The sequence below is a fragment of the Ornithorhynchus anatinus genome, chromosome 2, assembly GCF_004115215.2.
Source record: "Ornithorhynchus anatinus isolate Pmale09 chromosome 2, mOrnAna1.pri.v4, whole genome shotgun sequence".
NCBI lineage: Eukaryota > Metazoa > Chordata > Mammalia > Monotremata > Ornithorhynchidae > Ornithorhynchus > Ornithorhynchus anatinus.
In genome coordinates, this window is record NC_041729.1 from 62,196,584 (window position 1) to 62,215,824 (window position 19,241).

The 19,241-nt window shown below is 51.0% G+C and overlaps 1 protein-coding gene across 4 annotated transcripts; it reads right to left on the reverse strand.

The window, feature by feature from the left end:
• Positions 1-864: 864 nt before the first annotated feature.
• On the reverse strand, positions 865-18,955 carry TMEM98 (transmembrane protein 98). Of its 4 annotated transcripts, none has more exons than XM_029047727.2 (7): positions 18,921-18,955; positions 16,501-16,638; positions 7,857-7,988; positions 7,330-7,363; positions 6,700-6,815; positions 5,083-5,142; positions 865-1,941 (listed from the first exon to the last, which is right to left on the reverse strand). In XM_029047727.2, the coding sequence occupies exons 2-7, from the start codon at positions 16,629-16,631 to the stop codon at positions 1,704-1,706; spliced, it is 711 nt and encodes a 236-aa protein (XP_028903560.1). In that variant the 5' UTR covers positions 16,632-16,638; positions 18,921-18,955; the 3' UTR covers positions 865-1,703. The 4 variants fall into 4 exon arrangements, with proteins under 4 accessions (XP_028903560.1, XP_028903559.1, XP_028903562.1 ...); XM_029047726.2 differs by having other exon boundaries at positions 7,857-8,003; XM_029047729.2 differs by having other exon boundaries at positions 1,760-2,053.
• Between the last annotated feature and the right edge of the window lie 286 nt (positions 18,956-19,241).

The following is a 19,241-nucleotide window of genomic DNA, read 5'->3' on the forward strand; positions in this document are numbered from 1 at the left end:
AGGACAGCTCTCTAGCCTATAGGTGCAAGGTACTGGACTCAGATCCTAGGTGCTCAGTAGAGTGCTCTGTACACACAGAAAGTGCTCAATGAATTCTGCTGATCCCACTGATTCCTTCCGAATGCAAGCAGATTGAGGGCAGGGCAGATCAGGGCCATTTGCTAGTAGGCTGCTCTGAACCCAGTAGATGCTGAGTCACTAGTAATTGATTGATTCATGGCTGAGGAGAGATGTTGGAGTCAGGAGCTCAATCAGTTTTCCAATGTGTTATTAAGAAAACTGGGAGGAGGGTGGGCTGTTTCCCCTGCCCCTCTGCTGGCTCCCCCAAATCCCTCCGTGCCAGCTCCAGACCCAGGCTTCACGGCCTCCTTCAGCCCTCCCGGCTGGTTCTTGATCCAGGTTCCACAGCCCCCCTGACCCCTCCACGCTGGCTCTAGATCCAGGCTGGGACGCTTGCAGGCAGCATCGCTGAGGTTGGCCCCTTAAGAGCCAAGTCCCACCAGTCATCCACATTCCATCTGCTCCTGGAGAGGCAGTCCAGAGCTCTGTGGGGCTGGCTCCTGAGTGAGAGTAGTTCAGCCCTCTGGGTTTGCCAGGGCAGTGGGGGAAGAGCTGGTGTCTGGCCCACCTCCGAGCCCCGATGAGATTTATGCCCTTGCTGACCTGCCCCCGCCATGAGGAGCCCAGACTGTCACGTTGGCCCCTGGCAGTGATCCTGGCCAGCACCCATGGGTGACTTGCATGGGCCTGGCTGGGATCTAGGGCAGTCAGAGAAGCAGAGCCGGAAGGAGTGACACAGTAGCAGTATTTACTGAGTGTCTCCTGAATGTATTAAATGCTTGGAAAATACAACACAAACCAGAGTGGACAAACCTAAATATGCTTTATTAACAGCTTCTGGCATCTGGAAACAATCTACCAAAGCCATCGGGTGGTCTGACCTCCCCGGGTAGTGGGTGTGGGTGGAGGAAGGTCTGGGGCCTACCCTGTGGATCTAGCAAGGAGGATCTTCCCAGAGTAGGCAATCTGGACTTCTGGATGCCCCTCCCATTGATTGTCTGGCTATGGACCTGACTGTCCTGGCTCTGCAGTCCAAACTGGGCCTGTGATTGAGCAAAGCCACTGCCACAGGGCAGGCGGCCGGCTGTCCAGCTGTCCAGCAGAAGAAGGGCCCCTGGAGAAGGTGGGAGAGAGGACATGGGGCCTCTGACAGGTCTTTCTGCTTACAGATAGTCGGGACAGAGGGTAAAGGATGGAGAACTTGGGCCTGGCCACTGGGAGCAGGACATTGCCCACCTGCTCCCCACCACCCCCAGCCCGCGCTGAGAAGTGTGGTGAGCAGAGGCTCCAATCCCAACACTAGGGAGGGCGGGAATGGGATGGGCAGTAGCACTAAAGCAAGCAGTAAGAGGTTCAAAGAGGAGATTGGCAGTCACAGATGAATACAGATGTGCACACACTAACACCCACGGAGACATACAGACACAGTCACACTGGTGATGTCATCAGGACATAAGACACAGACAGGCCCGGGGCCCACATTGCAGTCACATGGACACAGCTGGACACATAGAAACCACTCCCCACCCCCTGACACAAACAAACAGATACATGGACCTGGACACACAAAAACAAACAAGCCCAGGGATTCAGATGGCAATGACCAGGACAGAGCTGTAGGCACAGCTGTCAGGCTCTAGGCTCTAGGGGTCGGGGGGGCAGGGGATGAAAGGGGTAGGGGTGCCAGGGCAATGGCTTCTTGGATGGGCCTTGCTCCTCTCTGACCCCAAGTGTGCCCAGAGGGAACGGAGGTGGCCAAGGTGGGGCCGTCCATCTGCCCATCCATCAGATGGCTGACTGCTCCTGCAGGAGGCTGTCGGCTCCAGGGAGGGGTCTTTCTGGCTCGGAGGCCAGAGCCGCTTCACGAAGAACTTCCATGTGCTGCTCGGCAGTGGAAAGAGAGCGGTCGATCCAGTCCAGGCCACCAGTCAGGTGGCAGGCATTCCGGGTCACCAGGACCAGGTGACTGACGGAGAGGAGCAGGGCCGTGGTCCTGGAAGACCAATTGGGCTGCGTTTCCCCAGGCAGCTCCTTGGGGGTGGGGATCAGGCCTCCCACTTCTACTGGACTCTCCCCAGCACTCTGCACACAGGAGTGCTCAGTGACTACTACTGATGGATTAACTAGATTCTAACACAACCTGAAATCTCCACAGCACTTAGCACAGTGGGTGATGACTATTAATGGATTCAATCAATAAATTGTATTTACTAAGTGCTTACTGTGTAAAAAGCTCACTGTGTGTACTAAGCACTCGGGAGAGTACAATATAACAATATAAAAGATACATTCCCTGTCCACAATGCGCTTGAAGCCTAGATGGGTAGACAGACATTAATATAAACAAATAAAATTACAGATATGTACATAAGTGCTATGAGGCTGGGAAGGGAGATGAATAAAGGGAGCAAATCAGGGTGAAGTGAAAGGGAGTGGAAGAAAGCAAAAGAGGGCTTAGTCAGGGAAGGCCTCTTGGAGGTGATGTGCCTTCAAAAAGGCTTTGAAGGCGGGGAAAGTCATTGTCTGTTGGATATGAAGAGGGAGGGTGTTCCAGGCCAGAGGCAGCATGCAGGCAAGAGGTTGGCAGTGAGATAAATGAGATTGAGATATAGTGAGAAGGTTGGCATTAGAGAAGCGACGTGCGTAGGCTGGGTTGTAGTAGGAGAGTACTGAGGAGACATAGGAAGGGGCAAGGTGATTGAGTGCTTTAAAGCCGATAGTAAGGAATTTCTGTTTGATGCAGAGGTGGATGGGCAACCAGTGTAGGTTCTTGAGGAGTGGAGAAACATAGACTGAATGTTTTTTGCAGAAAAATGCTTGGATTAACGTGGTGACAGTTTAGATGGAGAGGAAAGGACTGATTTTAGCGATGTTGTGAAGGTTGAACCAACAGGATTTAGTAATAGATTGAATAGTTATAGATGAGAGAGGAGTCAAGGAAAATACCAAGATTATGGGCTTTGAGACAGAAAGAATGGTGGTGCTGTCTACAGCAATGGGAAAATCAGAGGGAGGACAAGTTTGGGGTCGGAAGTAAGGAGTTCTGTTTTGGACATCTTAAATTCAAGGTGACAGCAGGACATGTAGAGATATTTTGAAGGCAGGGGGAAACAGCAGAGAGGAAGAGAGATCAGGGCTGGTCATCTGAATAGAGGTGGTAGTTGACACCATGTGAGCAAATGAGTTCTCCAAGGAATTGGGTGTTGATGGAGAACATGAGAACCCAGAACTGAACCCTGATGGTCACCTACAGTTAGGGGGTGGTAAAAATGAGTGGTCAGAAAGGAGAACCAGGAGAGGACAGTGTCAGTGAAGCTGAGAGGTTGGTTAGTGTTTCCAGGAGAAGGGGGTGGTCAACAGTGTTCATTCAATAGTATTTATTGAGTGCTTACTATGTGCAGAGCACTGTACTAAGCGCTTGGAATGAACAAGTCGGCAACAGATAGAGACGGTCCCTGCCATTTGACGGGCTTACAGTCTAATCGGGGGAGACAGACAGACAAGAACAATGGCAATAAATAGAGTCAAGGGGAGAACATCTCGTAAAAACAATGGCAACTAAATAGAATCGAGGCGATGTACATTTCATTAACAAAATAAATAGGGTAATGAAAATATATACAGTTGAGCGGACGAGTACAGTGCTGAGGGGATGGGAAGGGAGAGGGGGAGGAGCAGAGGGAAATGGGGGGAAAAGAGGGTTAAGCTGCAGAGAGGTGAAGGGGGGTGGTAGAGGGAGTAGAGGGAGGAGCTCAGTCTGGGAAGGCCTCTTGAGAAGGTGAGTTTTAAGTAGGGTTTTGAAGAGGGGACGAGAATCAGTTTGGCGGAGGTGAGGAGGGAGGGCGTTCCAGGACCGCGGAGGACGTGGCCCAGGGGTCGACGGCGGGATAGGCGAGACCGAGGGACGGTGAGGAGGTGGGCGGCAGAGGAGCGGAGCGTGTGGGGTGGGCAGTAGAAAGAGAGAAGGGAGGAGAGGTAGGAAGGGCAGGGTGACAGAGAGCCTTGAAGCCTAGAGTGAGGAGTTTTTGTTGGGAGCGGAGGTTGACAGGCAACCACTGGAGGTGTTTAAGAAGGGAAGTGACATGCCCAGATCATTTCTGCAAGAAGATGAGCCGGGCAGCGGAGTGAAGAATAGACTGGAGCGGGGCGAGAGAGGAGGAAGGGAGATCAGAGAGAAGGCTGACACAGTAGTCTAGCCGGGATATAATGAGAGTCCGTAGCAGTAAGGTAGCCATTTGGGTGGAGAGGAAAGGGCGGATCTTGGTGATATTGTAAAGGTGAAACGGATAGGATGTGTGGGGTGAAGGAGAGAGACGAGTCAAGGATGACACCGAGATTGCGGGCCTGAGAGACGGGAAGGATGGTCGTGCCATCCACGGTGATAGGGAAGTCTGGAAGAGGACCGGGTTTGGGAGGGAAGATGAGGAGCTCAGTCTTGCTCATGTTGAAGTCATGTCAACAGTGTTGAAGGCAGCTGAGAGGTTGAAGAGGGTTAGGATGGAGTAGAGGCCATTGGATTTGGCAAGGAGATCACTGGTGACCTATGAGAGATCAGTTTCTGTGGAGTGAAAGGGATGGAAGCAAGATCGGAGGAAGTCAAGGAGAGAATTGGAGGAGAGGAACATAAGACAGTGGGTGTATACAGCACAGTCAAGGAGTTTGGAGAGGAATGATAAGAGGGAGATGGGGTGATAACTGGAGGAAGGTGTAGGGTCATGGGAGGGTTTTTTTTTTTTTGGATAGGGAGTGAGCGCCTCTCAAAAAGCACTGTCTGCCCCCGGAGAGCTGGGATGCGGTGCCCACTCTCTGACCCTCTCTGGCTCTCCCGATCCTCCATGGGCCCCCCGTTTTTCTGACCTTCCCTGGCTCTCCGGACCCACCCCAGCCTTCCCTCCCTCCCCTCCCTGGCCTTTTCTGGCTCACCCTCCCCAGCTCTCCCTGGCTCTACCCAGCCCTCCCAACTCTCCCCGACCCTCCCCACCACAGCCCTCAGGCCCTGCAACCTGCAGATCTCCTGCTCACCTGGCATCCAGTAGCTTCGGGTCCAGAGGGGGGTACATGGACCTCACAACGTCATCCACTCTGGAAAACAAACCGATTACCTGGGCCTTTCATCATCTGTGCCTGTTCTCCAGCCAGGGTGGGAAATCTCAGGCACCAGCAGGGCACAAGCCAGGGCCAGAGCAGGCCCAGAAGAAAGAGGGTTGCTAAAGGTGCTGAGCATCACCCCCTCCTCTCTTCCACTTGTCAAAACTGCAACCTTTCGCTTCCAAGGGGGTGGGAGGTTTTGTGGGTGAATAAGTGGGAAGATGTGAATAAGTGGCTCCTCTCTGAAAGTGGTCATGGTCAACGAGGGTCAGAGTGGAAGGTCCTTGAAGGCACGTACTGTGTCTTCTACCTTATGCTTCCTAGTGCCCAGTACAATGCTCTGTACAGTTAGCCCCCAGTAAAGCTCTCTATGCTTAGTACATAGCCAGTTTATCCCTCTGATATGATGGACACTCAGTACGGCTCTCTATATACAGCTGGGACCCAGCACAGCAGCACTCTGTGCTTAGTAGATAGCCAGTTCAGCCCTCTCCACATAGAAGGCACTCAGTAGGGTGCTCTGTACACAGTCAAGCACTCAGTATAGCACTTCAGTAATAATACTGATATTTATTAAATGCTATGCGCCAAGCACTGTACTAAATTCTGGGGTGGATACAAGCAAATCAGGTTGGACATAGTCCCTGTCCCATGTGGGGATCACAGTCTCAATCCCCATTTTACTAATTTTACTAATGAGGTAACTGAGGCACAGAGAAGTTAAGTGACCTGCCCAACATCACACAACAGACAAGTGGCAGAGCTGGGTTTAGAAACCATGACCCCATGACCATGACTCCCAAGACTGTTCTCTATCTACTATGCCATGCTACTTAGTAGATGCTCAGCACAGTGGCCTGCACACTGTGGGCACATAGAACAGTGCTCAGCACCCTGTTGGAGCTCGATGCAGAGCCATGATAATGTCACAATGACAATGACCCCATTCCACTTCTCCTCCTCACTGGATTCCTTCCTGACCACCGCCATCCAGAGCCAACCCAGCTGATCCCCAGCTACCTCCCCATCCTGTTCTCCGACACTATAAAGGTACAGCTGGGCCATGGGGGCTGTTTCCATATGACCCCTCACTCACCCACCCACACACCCTGGGCCTGAGCGCCGTTGGCCAAGGGGCTGATCTAGAAGGGACTGGCCTTCTTTGGCCAGGTGGGGTGTTTGTGGAGGGCTAAGGGCTTTCTTCCTACCCCACTGGGCCCGGGGTTTTGCCCTCCCTGAGAGCCCTGCCGAGCACCTAATTCTTGGGCCAAACCCGAGCGGCTTGCAACCCAGCCACATCCAGCACCCATTTCTCCTGGGGCAGAGCAGAGTGGGAAGCACTCAGCCTAAGGGTGCAATGGGCTGCTGAGATTTGGAGTTCAGCAGGTGCCCTGGACACCTGTGCATTGAGTTTCCTGGATGGAGCGGAGGCTCTGCCCCCTTTGGATCCACAGTTTCCATCCCCTTCTGGATTCATGGTCTCTGGGCCCTCATGGAGCAAGGTCTCCCCTGACTCCGGGATCCGGCCTCCACGCCGGGTGCTGCTCTCACCTAGGGCTGATTCGCTTTGCCACCACGATGATGTCACTGAGGCTGGCGGGAGGCTTCATCTTGGCTCCTGAGCCCATCGTCATGGCAACCAGCTTTTCTGTCAGCGTGTGGCAGATCTGCCCAGGGAGAATATCAGTCCCAGCAGACCTACCCCAGCTTCCCACGCCAGGTCCCAGGAGCCCCCCACCCTCTGGAGCCAAGGAAGGGGCAGGGGCCAGGGTAGCCCCTGTGGGATCCGCTGTGCACAGTCTAGCCCACAACCTCCAGCCTCAGCAGAGGGGCCTTGGGGGCTGTGTAGGGCCATCTAGGGTTTAGAGTAGGGGAGCTGAGGGCCACTGAAGGTCTGGGGGAAAGGAGAGCCAAGGGATTATGGAAGATCAAAACGGGAGGAGAGGAGGGGTTGTGGAGAGTCAAGTGGGGTTAGGTGGCTGTGAGGAAGCTGAGGGATGTGGATGGAAGATGGGGCTGAGACTGTTGGGTTAGTTGGGAAAGGGGCCCCTCTGACTGGGTCACCTAATACTCTCTCCACAGGCTGAGCCTCCCAGAAGGACAGGGAGTGGAGTAGGTGCGGGACACAAGGGGTAGGCAGCTCCTGGGGCCCTAGGGCGGGGAGGGCAGGGGTGGAGTCACCTTCAGGATGGCGATGCAGTGAGACACCAGTCCGCTGCAGGGAGAGGGACAGTGTGAGCTAAGGTGAAGGTCCCAGCGCCCTGCCCCTAGCCCTGCTCCTTGCCCTTCAGGAACACTAAGGTAGATCACATGGGCATTTTAGGACGGACTTTCCTTCATGCTGCTCCCTCTATCTCTCCCAGGTGTGTGTGGGGGGCAGGGAATGTCCAGTCGCCCCATCAGACTGGTGGCCCCCTCACCCATGGACTGGGCCCTGATCTGTCTCCTCCCTCTATCTTCCCCCAGCACGCACACACATGCATGTGTGTTCGTTCTCCTCCATCAGATTGGTGGCCTCCCCCCGAGGGCTAGGAGCTAGCCCCTCTCTGGGCCCTACGGCATCCAGAGAAAGGGCACTTAGTACAGACCCTTTACCACAAGCCATGCCAAGATGCTGCAGCCACTGTAGCTGTGACCCACAACACCCCCCGCCCCTGCTCCATCAGCCCTATCTCCCCAACCCCCACCCCAAGGGACTTGATCCTTACGACGCGTCCTCAACCCAGTCCTCGTTCTCCAAGATGGCCTCGATGTGGGGGTTGGTGATGACCACGTTGTCCAGCTCCAGCTCAGAGGGCTCGGATTGCGTCTCCATGGCACCAATCAGGTCCACCCCAGGTCTGGAAAGGAGCGGGCTGGAATGGACAGGCAGGCCCTGGCAGCTCTCGGGAAAGGCTAGCTGGCAGGCAGGGGACAGCCTGGCCCAGCCCCAGGGGAACAGCCGAGGAATCGAGGCTTGGAGGCCAGACCTGCTGGGTGAGTTTGGAACTCCCTGCTCTGGGTCTGCCCTCCCTATTAAATGCAAGCTCCCCAAGGGCAGGGCCTGTGTCTTTAACCAATCAATCAGTAGATCGATTAGTCGATCAATGGTATCTACTGAGCACTCTGAACACTTACTGTGCTCAAAACACTGAACTGAGGGCTTGAGATAGGGCAATACGCACAAGCAGATACACTCCTTGCTCTCAAGGAATTTACAGTCTAGTGGATAGTGTATCCTTCTATCAAATATTCCCCAGAGCCTGCACTAAGTACCATGGTAGGTGCTCAGAATAGTGCCCAGCATACAGTAGGTACCCTGTATGGTGTTCCGCAAACAGTAGGCACTCTGTATAGTGCTCTTCACACAGTAGTTGCCCAGGACAGCTCTGTACGCAATGGTAAATGTTCTATCCACGATAGGTGCTCTGTACAGCATAGCATTCCACAGACAATAAACAACCAATACAGTGCTTTACAAATAGTAGGTGCCCTGTGGAGTGCTCTGCCCACAGCAGGTGTCCCAATACAGCACTGCATATAGACTGATATATATAATGATAATAACAATAATAATTGTGGTATTTGTTAAGCACTTACTATATGCCAGGCACTGTACTAAGCGCTGGGGTAGGTACAAGCAAATCAGGTTGGATGCAGTCCCTGTCTCACAGGGAGCTCACAGTCTCAATCCCCATTTTACAGATGAGGTAACTGAGGTACTGAGAAGTAAAGTGATTTGCTGAAGGTCACACAGCAGATGAGTGGCAAAGGCAGAATTAGAACCCGTGACCTTCTGACTCCCAGGCCTGTGCTCTATCCACTATGCTATTTTTTGAGCACCCACTGTACTGAATGCTTGGAAAGTACTATATAGAGAAGTGGTAAGTTCCCTCCCCTCAAGAAGTTTACACTCTAACAGGGGAGGCACACAGGAGCTATTAAATCAATTAGTGGCATATACTGTGTTTTTGGGAGCATACAAAGTGTTTGCTTAGTATAGTGCTCTGCACACAGAAAGTGCTCAATAAATATGATTGAATGAATGAAGTGCAACAGAATTGGTAGACATTCAACAGAATTCAACAGAATTGGTAGAACTGGTTCCCTGCCCACAACGAGCTTATAGGCTAGAGGACTAAAAAAGCCATCAAAATAATCACTGAAAGCACAACTGAATAAAACTATATATGAAAGAGGTGAGGACATTTTTCTAAATTGGAAGAAGAGGTATATAAGCAAGTCAAATACAAACTTTTGGAAAGAACCCAGGCCTGGGAGTCAGAGGACCTGGGTTCTAATCCCACCTCCACCACTTGTCTGCTGTGTGACCTTGAGCAAGTGACTTGCAGGTGCCTCATTTGTAAAATGGGGATTAAAACTGTTAGCCCCATGTGGGACAAAGACTGCACCCAACCCGATTTGTTTGTATCCACCCCAGCACTTAGTACAATGCCTGGCACACAGTAAGTGATTAACAAATACCAGAATTATTATTATAAATGAGGTTGTACGTTTTTATTTTTGGGTTTTTTAATGGTATTTGCTCTGTGCTTACTATGTGTCAGGCATTGTACTAAGTGCTGGGATAGATACAGCTAAAAGGTGAACACAGTCCATGTTCCCATGAAGTCACCATGCTTAATCCCCATTTACAGATGAAGTAACTGAGGCATAGAAAAGTGAACGTGACTTGGCCCACGGTTCACCTAACAGAACAACTGGCAGAGTAGGGATTTGAGTTCTAGAGATGCTATTGCTTTTGTATGGCCTGGGGCGAGTGGAAGCTGATTATTTCAAGTCTGTGGGCCCCTCCAGGTGGGCAGGGATATGTCTATCAATTATGTTGTATTGGTGTTCTCCCAGCTCTTATGACAGTTCTACTCTGCAAAACAGTAAGCACTAAATAATACCATTGATTGGCTGATTGACTGGGGAAGACTTATTTGAGGAGGTGAGATTTTAGGAAGGGGGAGAGTGGTGCTCTGTCTGATGGGAGGGAGGGAGGGAGTTCCAAGCCAGGGAACTTGTGAAACAAGGGACAGAGGTCAAGAGTAGAGAGCGAGCAACGGCTAGAAGATGGTTGGGTGAAGCAGAGAGTGAATTGAGGAGTAATTATTGTGGTACTGTACTTTCCCAAGCGCTTAATATAGTGCTTTGCACACAGTAAGCACTCAACAAATACGATTGAATGAATAAGAACTCAGTGAATACTATTAATGGATGGGTGAACTGACTGATATTTAAAGTAGAGAGAGATGGTGGAGAGCCTTGAAGAGGATGGTGAGGAGTGTTTATGCGATGAAAAGGGACACAGGGAAGCCAGAGGAGTGAGGAGTCATTGGCTGATCACCAAGAGGATGATCAATGCAGCAGTGTCTAATAAATAGCAGGCACCCAGGCCAGTGTCCGACAATTAGGAGGTGTCCAATACAATGTCCTGCACACAGTACGTGCCCAACCAGAGTGACCAACAACTCGTTGGTGTCCAATGCAGTGCTCTGCGCACGATAGACACCCAGTAAAGGTGCCTAGGCTTAGCAAGAGAGTAGTGGAGTGGATCTGCTAAACCGCCAAGGCTCTTGGCCCAGCTGCATAGCACTGCTGGCAGAAATCCAGACACCAGGCCAACCTCATACATCTTGCCCTATCCTCACCTGCTTTAACTTCACTCTTTGCCCAAGCAATAAATTTCTCCCACTTATGGACTCCCATGCCATTGTCGCGCTAGTTGATTCATATTTTAATTTTGAACTTCCTGTCCCTAACCCACCCCCACATCTCTAGAATAGCAATGTGTCCTAGTGATGGAGCATGGGCCTGGGAGTCAGAAGGACCTGTCTTCTACTTCCGGCTCTGCCACTTGCCTGTGTGACCTTGCCAGTCGCTTATTTCTCTGTGCCTCAATTCCCTCATCTGTAACTTGGGGATTAAGACTGTGAGCCCCATGTGGGACAGGGACTGTGGCCAACCTGATTTGCTTCTATCCACCCCACTACTGGTAGAGTATCTGGCACAGAGTAAGTGCTTAAGAAATACCACATTAATAATTATTAATAGTAATAATGCTGATGATAATCCCAGCTCTGCTACTAGACCTGCCGGGAGACCTTGGGAAGCCACTTAACTTCTCGATGCCCAGTTTCCTCATCTGCAAAATGGGAATTCAGTACCTGTTCTCCACCCTAATTAGACTGGAGGTCCCATGTGGAACAGGGATGTATCTTGTAACTACCCAGTGCTTAGAACAGTGCTTGATGTATGTAAGTGCTTAACTACTATAATGATATATAATAATCTATAAATATCATGATAATAATAATGATAATCATTTATTGCCCCTAATGATCTGACCACATAGTTTGTGAATAAAATAGAACATCAGGAGTATCTTCCTAAAACATCCCTGCTCCCACTCCAGTTTCCTCCCTCCTCCTGCCCATCCTTTGAATCTCCCATCTTCCCCAGCAGCATTCAAGAGATCTCCCACCTCCTCTCAAATCCACCCACTCCACCTGTGCCTCCAACTCCATCCTTATCAGAAACACTTTTCTCCCTCCCGTCTTCTTCCCTGAATAGCCCTATGTCACCAAACAATCAGTTGCATTTATTGAGTGCTTACTGTGTGTAAGGGACCAGTACTAAGCATTAGGTAGAATGCAAACTCAATATAAGAGACGCACTCCCGGCCCACAGTGAGCTTACAGCCTAGTGGGAGACAGACATTATTACAACATAATATGTTCATTAAGTACTGGGGGCATAGGGGCAGGGTTGGTGAATAAAGGGAGGCAACGTCCAGACGTGAACCAAAGGGAAGTGGGAAAGAGGAAATGAGGGCTTAGTGAGGGAGGGCCCCTTGGGAGGAGATGTGTCTTCACTAGGCTTTGAAGGTGGGAGAGTGATCCTCTGTTAGGACATAAAAGGGAGGGTATTCCAGCCAGAGGCAAAGATGTAGATGAGAGATCAGCTGCGGAAATAGATGAGATTCGAGGTACAGGGGGTAGGTTGCATTAGAGGAGCAAAATGTGGCGGGCTAGGTTGAAGTAGGAGCAGTAGTAAGGTGAACAATCTTATTATCTTGTATCTACCCCAGCGCTAGTACAGTGCCTGGCTTAACAAATACCAAAATTTTTGTGATTACTATTACTATTATTTTGTAGGAGAGGGCAAGAGTGCTTCGAGGTCGATGGTAAGGGATTTCTGTTCAATGCGGAGGTGGATGGGCAAACCACTGGAGTTTCTTGAAGACTGAAATGTTTTTGTAGAAAATGATCTGGGCATCAGAGTGAAGTATGAATTGGAGAGGGAAGAGACAGGAGGGCAGGAAGGTCAGCAAGGAGGCTGAAACAGTAATCAAAGCAGGATAGGATATGTTTTGTGATTACCATGGTAGTATTTGGATGGAGAGGAAAGGGCAGATTTAGTAATTTGTGAAGGTTGAACCGACAGGATTCAGTAATAGAGTAAATATATGAGTTGAATGAGAGATAGGAGGTCAGGATGGTGACTACAGTCATGGGAAGGACAGGATTTGGGTGGGATGATGAGTTCTTTTTTTGCACATGTTAAGTTGGAGGTGAAAGCAGGTCATCCAAGTAGAGATGCCTTAAAGGCAGAGGAAACGTAAGACTGCAGAGAGGGAGAAATACCAGGGCTGGAGATGTGGATTTGGGAATCATCTCCATAGAAGCAGTAGCTGAAGGCATGGGAGCGAATGATTTCTCCAAAGGAGTTTGTTTGTTATAGGCAGGGAACACGTCTGTTAATTCTGTTGTATTATACCCTCCCAAGCTCTTAATATAATAATGCTCTGCATGTAATAAAAATAAATAATAATGGTATTTGTTAAACGCTATGTGCCAAGCACTGTTCTAAGTGCTGGAGTAGATATAAGGTTGTCCCACAATGGGGCTCAGTCTTCATCCCCCAATTAGAAAGCAAACATGGCTTAGTGGAAATAGCACAGGCTTGGGGAGTCAAGAGGATGTGGGTTCTAATCCTAGCTCCACCACTTGTCTTCTGTGTGACTGGGCAAGTCACTTAACTTCTCTGTGCCTCAGTTAACTCATCTGGTAAAAATGGAGATTAAAAAATATGAGCCCCATGTGGGACAATCTGATTACCCTGTATCTACCCCAGCGCTTAGAACAGTGCTCAGCACATAGTAAGCGCTTAATACCATAATAATAATAATTTCATAGATGAGGTAACTGAGGCACAGAGAAGTTAAGTGACTTGCTCAAAGTCACACAGTCGACAAGTGTTGGAGCCAGGATTAGAACCCACGACCGCTGACTCCTAAGCCCAGATTCTTCCCACTAAGCCATGGCATCATCATCCTTCCCGTCTCTATACTACGCAACATGACACTATACTGTATTTGCCCTCTCTTTCAACTCTTATACACAATCTGTCACTAATCCCGTTGGCTTTTCCTCCAACATTTTCAAATGATTGATGAGTAGGTATAGATGGAGAATAGAAGGGGACCTAAACTGAACCTTGACAGACACCCATAGTTAAGGGGTGGGAGGCAGAGGAGGTACCTGGGAAAGGAGACGGAGAACGAATGGCCAGAGATATAAGAAGAAAACCAGGAGAGGACAGGCTTCAGTGAAAGCCAAGGTTGGATAATGTTTCCTCTCTTGGTTCAGGGCTAGAGATGTAGATTTGGGAATCATCCTCATAACGATGGAAGTTGACTCTGTGGGGAATGAATGAGTTCTCCAATGAAAGTGGGTGTAGATGGAGAGTTAGAAGGGGAACCATACTGAACTCCTTGAGGGTCTCGCACAGTTGCAGGGTGGGAAGGCAGAAGAGGAGTCCCAAAAAAGGGCTGAGGAGTGGCCAGAGAGATAGGAGGAGAGCCAGAGAAGACAACATCCAGTGAAGTAAAGTTGGATAATGTTTCCAGAAGGCGTGGTCAACAGGAACGTTGGCAGCTGAAGAAGTCCAGGCTGTGGTTTCCCAGAAGGCTGCCCAGCGGGTTCATGGGGAATAATGTCACCGGATTGTGAGTCGGCAATGTTTATGTTCAGAACTATGAAGGTATATGATCGTCTTCAAACCTCCGACTTTCACTCCTGATTAATGACAACATTTCTGGTTCATGCTTGCTCTGGACCAAGAATTTCACCTCTAGCGCACAATACGAATGCCTCAGCTGTTCCTCTTAATCATGGCCCCCAGGTTCCCAAAAGCCAACAAAATAGGGACCGGAGACCTATTCCATCATTACAACTGGAGTATCTCAGCGACGGGACCTCCTTTGAATACTTGAATTTTTCCAAGTAAAACGCTGTGGGCTGCACGGGATACTCAGCTAAGACCACTGAGGAAGCACCGAGAGGGCGGAGGCGGCGACAGGTAATGGCTTGCTTCACACGGACTGCCAGCGCAATCCCAAAATCCCAACTATGAGATTTTTAAACTGTTGCAACTTTAGATATGCTATTGGAGCTGGAATTATTATTAATAATAATAATGAAATATTAATAATTGCCATTCTGTGCCAAACACCTGTGTAAATACAAGATCACCAGGTTAGACATGTTCCTTGTCCCAAACAGGGTTCAGAGATCTAAGTAGGAGGGAACCAGATATTGTGTCCCCATTTTACAGATGAGGAAACGGGGGTACAGAGATGTTAAGTAACTCACCCAAGGTCACAAAGAAGGCAAGTGGCGGAGCCTGGATTAGAACCCAGGTCTCTGACTCTCAGGCCTGTCCAATAGCCTTGATGCTTCCTGAAGGATAGGGGAATCAAGGAGGGTAAGACTGGAGAGGTGCAGGGAAGGTTTTAGGTAAATCACACCTGAAACAATTTTAATAAAAGAAGTACATGCCCAAAATCATTAGGGAAAGAAATGGGTCAGGGGGAAGAGGGACACGAGGTTTAAGGAAGGGGTTAAAAGTCTGAAACAACTGGGAGGGCAATGGGCATGGAGTCAACCAAGAGGGAGAAATAATGTTGTTGCATGGAAGAAAAGGTTAGAGGATGAGATAAGGAAGAGTCAGAGATGGAAAAGGTGGGCTTGGTGTCTGGATTTGCACCCGCCATGCACCACAGCTCAAGCACAGTATATTGTGGTGGTAGTTCAGGGCTGCGGGTTGGTGGCATGAGATGAGCAGAAGGAGGGGGCAGCAAAGGAGTTGAATTCAGTTGAGAAGGCCCAGTTGAGGGTGTCGACTTGTGTGTCCGGAGAAGGAAGGCTGAGTCTGCAGACCAAATGGGCCATGAAGGCTTGGGACAATTGGAGGAGGTCAAGGGATCAGAAGTGTCTGAGGGTAAACAGGATGGATCTGCAGTGGCAGGGGGTGGAGGGGCAGGGCAGGTGAGGAGGTAGAGGTTGGAGAGTGGAACGTCAAGGTTGGTGATGGTGGAGATAGTTCAGTGACTAGGGATGATGAAATCAAGCACTGTTTGCGGAGCCTTTCCTGATAAACTCTCAACACTCCAGGCAAGTCAACCCAACAAACCTCCTTTTGCCCTATGCCTTCAATTTCCCACACATTTAGTATATATGCAATATATTTAATATACATTTATGTGTTTAATATATATTTAATATCAAATGTGTAGTGCGTAAGTGTAGTATTATTATGTGTAATTATTGTGTGTCATTTGGGTTTTGGATTGGGATTTTCATTTTTAGAGTCAATTACTTATTCTGCTATTGCATCCTGTCATACTGTAATACCTAGTAATGATAACACTGTCATACTGTTGCATAATAACTAGTAGGGCATTCATTAAGTGCATGCTAAGAGCTGGGGTAGATATGAGATTATGTGATTGGACAGAGACACTGCAGATCTCCCTCTTGCAGATGAGGAAACTGAGGGCCAGAGTGGTTAAGTTGACTTGCCCAAGCTCACCCAGCAGGTGAGAGGTGGAGTCAGTATTGGAACCCGGGTCCCCTGACTCCCATCCCATGCTCTTTCCACTTGGCTGCCCTATCACATTCTTGTCCCTCCTCCTTCTGACACTACCTTGGTTCCTCTTCCTACATGGGAGAGGTTCCTGGAGAGCAGAGGATGTGCTTGGCTTCCACTGTGCTATCCCAAGCACTTACTACAGGGTCCAGCTGGCGCTCAGTCAACCCCACTGATTGGCTAAGAGATTGTCTGATGAGGTTGGGATATTCCTGGGCAGCACCACAGGCAGTGCCCTGAGGAAATGGGCAATAGTCCCTTCTGTTACTGCTTGTGGTGGCTCCTCTACCCCCAATCTCACCTCCAGTCTGCACACCTCCAGCTTCCTGGGGCAGATCCCTTCTGTGCCCCTACCGCCTCTGGGGTTTGGGGCTGGGTTGAGCCCCACCACCCCATCGTCTCCCCACCCCCAGTCCCAGCCCACGCGGGACATACTTGATGTCGTAGCACTGCAGCAGGCCACGCGGGTGACAGTAGCGTTGGCGGCACACAGCGAGCAGGGCCGCGAACGAAGCCAGGAAGATGGTGGCCAGCACCCCAATGGCAACCATCACCACCGTCTCCATCCTGCGCCTGCAGTACCAGACCCAGAGAACACCGCTCTTCAGGAGGTGCTCCCACCCTCTATCAGGGGGCCCGCCGAGCTGACTGACTCACTGGCCCCTGCTGCCCCCGTCCCACTTCCCACCCCTATCAGTGGCCCTGGCTTGAGAGTGGGGGCACCCTCTCCAATTAATGGTATTTATCAAGCACCTATTATGTGCAGTCCATGTTTCTCCACTCCTCAAGAATCTCCAGTGGATGGCCAACCACCTCCTCATCACACAAAAAAACTCCTCCCCAGTGACTTTAAAGCACTCAAGCACCTTGTCTCCTCCTATCCCACCTTTCTATGACCCAGCCTGCATTCTTCGTTCCTCTAATGCCACTGTATCTCCATCTCATCTATGTATTATGAGTAATACCCAATCCAAGACTGAGATCCTTATCTTCCCTCCCAAACCCTGTCCTCTTTCTGACTTCCCTGATACTGTGGATGGCGCTATCATCCTTCCCTTTTCACAGGCCCACAACCTTGGTGTCATCCTTGACTCTACTCTCTCATTCACCCCACACATCCAATCCACCACCAAAACATACCGGTCTCACCTTCACAACATTGCTGAAATTCGCCCTTTCCTCTCCATCCAGACTGCTACCTTGGTGTCACAAGCTCTCATAATACCCCAACTGGATTACTGCATGACCCTCCTTTCTGATCTCCCATCCTCCTGTCTCTCCCCGCTCTAGTCTGTACTTCATTCTGCTGCCCAGATTATTTTTTTACAGAAACGCTCTGGGCATGTCACTCCCCTCCTCAAAAGCCTCCAGTGGTTGCCTATCAACCTTTGCATGAAACAAAAACTCCTCACTCTTGGCTTCAATACTCTCCATCACCTGGACCCCTCCTATCTCACCTCCCTTCTCTCCTTCTCCAGCCCACCCCATACACTTCACTCCTCTGCCGCTAACCTCCTCATGATGCCTCGTTCTCGCCTGTCCCACCGTCAATTCCCCGGCCCAAGTCCTACCACTGTCCTGGATTGCCCTCTCTCCTCACATCTGCCAAACTAACTCTCTTCAAAGCCCTTCTGAGAGCTCACCTCCTCCAGAAGGTCTTCCCTTTCTCTCTGCCCCTCCTCCCCGCCCCATTCCCCCTGCTCCCTCCCTCTGGTCTACCCTCTTCCCCTCCCCACAGCACTTGTGTATACTTGCATATAATATTTATTATTCTATTTTATTAATGATGTGTATATATCTATGATTCTATTTATTTTGATGGTCTCGATGCCTGTCTACTTGTTTTGTTTTGTTGTCTGTCTGCCCCGTTTAGACTGTGAGCCCATGGTTGGGCAGGGATTGTCTCTGTTGCCGAATTGTACATTCCAAGCGCTTAGGACAGTGCTGTGCACACAGTAAGAGCTCAATAAATACGACTGACTGAATGAATGAATATAGGTCACAAGCAGCTGGGCCGGTCACTGCTTGGGAAAACAGCTGGGTGGGCTGTGGTGAAGGGAGCCCAGGAAAAGGGGAGCTGGGGGACTGGGAAACATGGAGGTGGGGAAAATAGGGAAAGGGTGATGGGGGGAGGGGAAGGTGGGGAAAGTAGGGATGGGGGGATGGGGGTGGGGAAGGTGGGGAAAGTAAGGATGGGACAATGGGAGAGAGAAGACAGGGCAGTGTTGGGGATGGGAGGTGATGTGGTGGTGAGGATGGGACGGCAGGGCTGAAGGTGGGAGAAGGGGGAGGTGATGAGGAGCGCGTGGCACAGGGGACCGGGCATGTGGGATGGGAGTTCAGGCCCAGGGGACGGGATACAGGGTACCAAGCACGGGGCCCAGGGCAGGGGGCACCGTCCTGCTCGCCCTCGGAAAGCCCTCCCAGCTTTCTCCCTGAGCACTCTGGCGCGGCTTAGGCTGGAATGTCAGGAATCTGCTCCGTGCCTGGCGCCGGGCGGGAGCGCGGGGGGAGCATGGAGAGGGGGGCTCTCCTCCCCTCCTGCTACCCTGCACCCATCCCCCCACCCCAACCTGGCTGAAACCCTTTCCTAGCACGGGGCCCCTCCCCTTTTACCCCCGTCCCAGCTGAACAGTGAAACTTTTGCCCCCCATCCCAAATGGCCCCCCACCCGGCGGCCTGGAGCTCCCTTCCCCATCTCAGACCGGCCTCTCCCTCCCCTGCCCACCACCCCCAATCTGAGACTTTCCCGCAGGAGAGCCCCCCCAAAAGCACACACACACACACCCATCCCGCCCCCCTTCCCCGGTGACCGGCCGGGCGGGGCTGCCCAACCACGGTCCCCGCGGCCTCACCGTGCACCGCGCTCCTGGCCCCCAGGCCCGGGAGAACTGACCGGCTCCACCGCCTCCCCCGGCCTCCTCGACCGGGGTCCTGCCCCCAGCTCCGCCCCCCACTCCGAGCTCTGCCCCACCCCCGGGCCTGCCCCGAGCTCCGCCCCACCGAAGTAATAATAATAATAATAATAACAGTTGTGAAGCGCTAGGTGCCAAGCACTGTCCTAAGCGCTGGGGGAGATACAAGGTCATGAGGCTGTCCCACGTGGGGCTCACCGTCCTCATCCTCATTTTACAGATGAGCGAACTGAGGCCCAGAGAAGTGAAGTCACTGGGCCC

Coding starts and splice junctions, on each gene's coding strand:
- TMEM98 (XM_029047726.2), bottom strand. CDS start 16,631: ATGGAGACGGTGGTGATGGTTGCCATTGGGGTGCTGGCCACCATCTTC. Junction 7,364..7,856: donor GACTGGGTTGAGGACGCGTC/GTAAGGATCAAG, acceptor CTCTCCCTGCAG/CGGACTGGTGTCTCACTGCA. Junction 5,143..6,699: donor GCAAAGCGAATCAGCCCTAG/GTGAGAGCAGCA, acceptor TTTGTTTTCCAG/AGTGGATGACGTTGTGAGGT.